A 3,679-nucleotide genomic window follows, 5' to 3' on the forward strand; every position below is an offset into this window, starting at 1 on the left:
TATATATATATATATATAAGAAAAAAGAATAATATATATATGTGTATGGGTTAATAAGGATAGTGTGCTGCTGGCGAAGAGAGAAGAGCCCACACACCATAAAGAGACGAAAAAAAGAAGAAAATATAATTTAAATAAAATAAATAAAATAAATAAATAAATAAAAATAAATAAATAAATAAATAAATTAGATAAATAAATAATATATATATATAATAAATAAAAATTATACACATTTATTTATTATTCACCACCATAACCTGTTGTATAACAACTACTGCTGCATGCATGTTGATGAATAATTGAATAAATGTTAATAAATTAAATATTTATTTTTTATTTAATTTTAATTATATTTATTAATTAAAAAATAAATAGATATAAATTACCTGATAGATGATGATGTTTATTGGTTGCTGCTGCTGCTGCTGCTGCTTTCGCTTCTGCAGCAGAGGAGAGAGAGGCTGCTGCTGCAGGGGCACAGCAGCAACAGGAGGAGCAGCAGCTACCTATATATATACCTACCCCCCTCCTCTCCTCCTCTCTCCGTCGCAGATAAGACAGAGTAGATGTGTGTCTGTATATATAATTGTTTTGTTTTTTAGTACTATAAAGGAATATAAATAAATAATATATATAATTCCTTCCTTATTATTATTATTATTATTAAGAAAGGAGAGAGAGAGAAAATGGCTACTTCCCTAGTAGGGCAGAAAGCTCCTGATTTTACGTGTGAGGCTGTATTGCCTAATGGGGAATTTGATACAATTTCTCTTAGCCGTTTTGCTGGTAAGAAATATGTATTATTATTCTTTTATCCTTTTGATTTTACCTTTGTTTGCCCATCAGAGATTGTTGCATTCAGTAAGGCAGTAGCAGACTTCGAGGCAAGAGATGTTCAGGTCTTAGGCTGTTCTATTGACTCAAAATTCACACATCATGCATGGAGGCAACAAGATCTTAAGGATGGAGGTATTGGACCTGTTAAGATTCCTCTTCTTGCTGACGTCAAGAAAGAACTTGCATCAGCTTATGGTGTACTCCTTCCTGATGGTATGGCTCTAAGAGGACTCTTCCTTATTGATAAGAACGGTATCGTTCAGCATGCTCTTATCAACAGTCTTGCAATTGGACGATCTGTACCAGAAGCTCTACGTGTCGTTGATGCACTACAACACCACGAAAAGTACGGAGACGTATGCCCTGCCAACTGGCAAAAGGGAGAAAAAGCCATGAAACCATCCGCAAAGGGAGTTGCTGAGTATCTCGGCTCCCTGCAGTGAACTACTCACCATCTTACATATACATTTATATATATATATATATGTGTGTGTAAGGAAGACACAAGGTGGGTGGATCGATGCTTCTACCATCTATACCATAAAATGTATTTATTCATCTTGCACCTCATAGCTTCGTCGGTCTCTCCGTAGGGCGCCATTGGAGGCGTCTTTTGCTGCAACTGAACAGTCATCACGGGGAGGGAAGCTTTTCTTACCCCAAGTCAAAACTTTTTCTACACAGCGAACGCACGCAGATATTCAACCACAACTGTGGCCCTATACTTCCGTCATATTCAAGTACACACACCGTTGGAATCATTCCTACTTTATTCTATTTACTGAATAGCTATCGGTAGTTCAAGTAAAATAACAGTTTACACCGTAGGTGTTCATATCCAGTTTCTTTATATGGGATTTGTTAGTCTTCAGAGGGGCTTATAGGCGTCTACTCTCCGTTAGTTATGATTAATAAAGCCACCACCGCCTTGCCACATTGTGGACATTATTTACTAGGGCCTCTTACAACAGTCTACGAGAGGCTGTTAGTTACTTGTTCAACAAGTCTAGTAACCCGATGGAAGCACTATAGGCGGTTTGGAAGCATACTACCCTAACCCTAACCCTAAACCCTAACCCTAACCCTACCCTAAACCCTAATACAGTGGGACGGTGGTAGGCAGCCCGCTGGTGTGTCTTTGTGGTTGGCGCCTATCGTTTGTAACTAGACGAACTCATTGGAAGAGAGTTGGCAAGTACTAATGTTCAAAGAAAAAAACAAATTGGGAGTTGGAGTACGAACAAAAAATAAAGCACACCAGAATGTACAAAAGCTCTCTGTATACATCTGTTAATTGGCGGCTTGGTTGCCCACATACGACGAGTTCTCATCGTCTTGGCTGCCGCACTCAGTGACATCCCTGCGTGTGTGAAGATCATTGTTTGTGCGCTGTTCTGAAGAATTTGAATAGCTGTCTTGTGCGTTCTTTGGCACGTCTTCCGTTATCTGCTCAATGCAGTCTACGGGGACTAAAACGCCAGGTTCTCGTAGGAAACTGTGGAGTTCGATGATCCGTAAGGCGACGAGGATCGCAACCGGTGTGGCCAGTAGCAGTAAGCATGCCTGAGTGATGCATATCCGTCTCAAGAGAAGATTTGTGGAAAAGATTTCGAAACCACGAACGGGAGTTCCAAGAGAAACGGCGACAACAACTCCGAAACAAAAAGAGAGCAGTGCTGTCAAGAAGTACGAAGGAGCTCTTCGATCAACTTGGGCAAATGCCGAACATAGGAAACAAAAAAGTGAACAGATGCCTCCGGCCGGATTGTCGAATGCGAAGTTCGCCAGTACATACACCCCGTGCATTCCAGTGAGTCCCGAGAAAACTTCTCTCCAGAACTTCACTTTTGAAAATGCTTCCTCCGCAACGTGCTTCGCGTCTGGTCGGTTCTCGCCATACGCCTTTGGCCAGTTTTGCTTATTCCTCCCAATGTAGTCTCCTAATACGGCATTAACTGCACCGTCACTACTCCGTATCTGATGTTCAACTCTGCGTGGCTTCTTCTTTCCGCCCATGTCTACGGCGACGAATGAAGGACCTGTGGAATCGTGCGTTTCCCTTCCGTGTGAAGAATAAACATCTACATTAGGGCGAACTTCTTCAAGACGGGATTTAACTGGATGGTCGTCATTTTCTCCCTTCCTTTCGCCAAAGAATGTGGGGGAGGAGGGCCCTCTAACCCGTGCCGGAGTTTCGGCGAGCCTAGGTGTGTTGGAAGACGGAGTCATGTGAGGCACCGCCACCTCCCTAGCTGCTGTATTACTAGGGGAGGAGGCCACATTGTAATTAATTCTAGTGCTAATCTCACCCAAATTAGGGGAGGCATAATAGTTGACCCTGCAGGGGCCGGCTTCTGCTGCTACTGCGGGGCGCACTTGAAGGGGCGGTTCACCAGAGAATGCGTCGTATTGATGCATGGGTCTGTCAAATATTTCTTCGTCTGTGTCTTCATCGAAAGACGAACTATAAGGCTGTCCTATGTCTTGCATCAGGCCCGCGTGGGGGCTACCGTGGTGGTCCGTCGTGACCGGCGGGTGGAAACGAGACCCCATGATGCATCAGGGGAAAAAGAGTGAATGATGAATATGATGGAGGACCCCACGATACGCTTGATAAATAGGATTAAGCTTTTTTAATTAAATTTTAAAACAACTCTCACACAAACCAAAGACACCGCCAGACACACTGCTTCGCTGTGCCCTCCTCCCGCCTGCCTGCTGATGGTCCGAGGCAGCGAAATGAATGACTAGCACAAGCAGGCGGACAAGACCAGGAAACTATGGAATATATCACACTACAACTTGTGTATTGTATCATTAGCAGCTTATTTTCTGACTT

General features: G+C 42.7%; 2 protein-coding genes across 2 annotated transcripts; one reads left to right on the forward strand and one right to left on the reverse strand.

Annotated features, from left to right (window-relative positions):
- Positions 1 to 689: 689 nt before the first annotated feature.
- Positions 690 to 1,283, forward strand: EMWEY_00055570 (peroxiredoxin, putative; the record flags this gene model as incomplete). Its single annotated transcript, XM_013480281.1, has 1 exon — positions 690 to 1,283. The coding sequence occupies one exon, from the start codon at positions 690 to 692 to the stop codon at positions 1,281 to 1,283; it is 594 nt and encodes a 197-aa protein (XP_013335735.1).
- Positions 1,284 to 2,130: 847 nt separating this feature from the next.
- EMWEY_00055580 (hypothetical protein, conserved) lies at positions 2,131 to 3,393 on the reverse strand (the record flags this gene model as incomplete). The annotated part of the gene is made up of 1 exon (XM_013480282.1): positions 2,131 to 3,393. One exon carries the CDS (start codon positions 3,391 to 3,393, stop codon positions 2,131 to 2,133), a length of 1,263 nt encoding a protein of 420 aa, XP_013335736.1.
- Positions 3,394 to 3,679: the final 286 nt, after the last annotated feature.

This window comes from Eimeria maxima, genomic scaffold (genome assembly GCF_000499605.1).
Source record: "Eimeria maxima Weybridge genomic scaffold, Emw_scaff1792, whole genome shotgun sequence".
Taxonomy (NCBI): Eukaryota; Apicomplexa; class Conoidasida; order Eucoccidiorida; family Eimeriidae; genus Eimeria; species Eimeria maxima.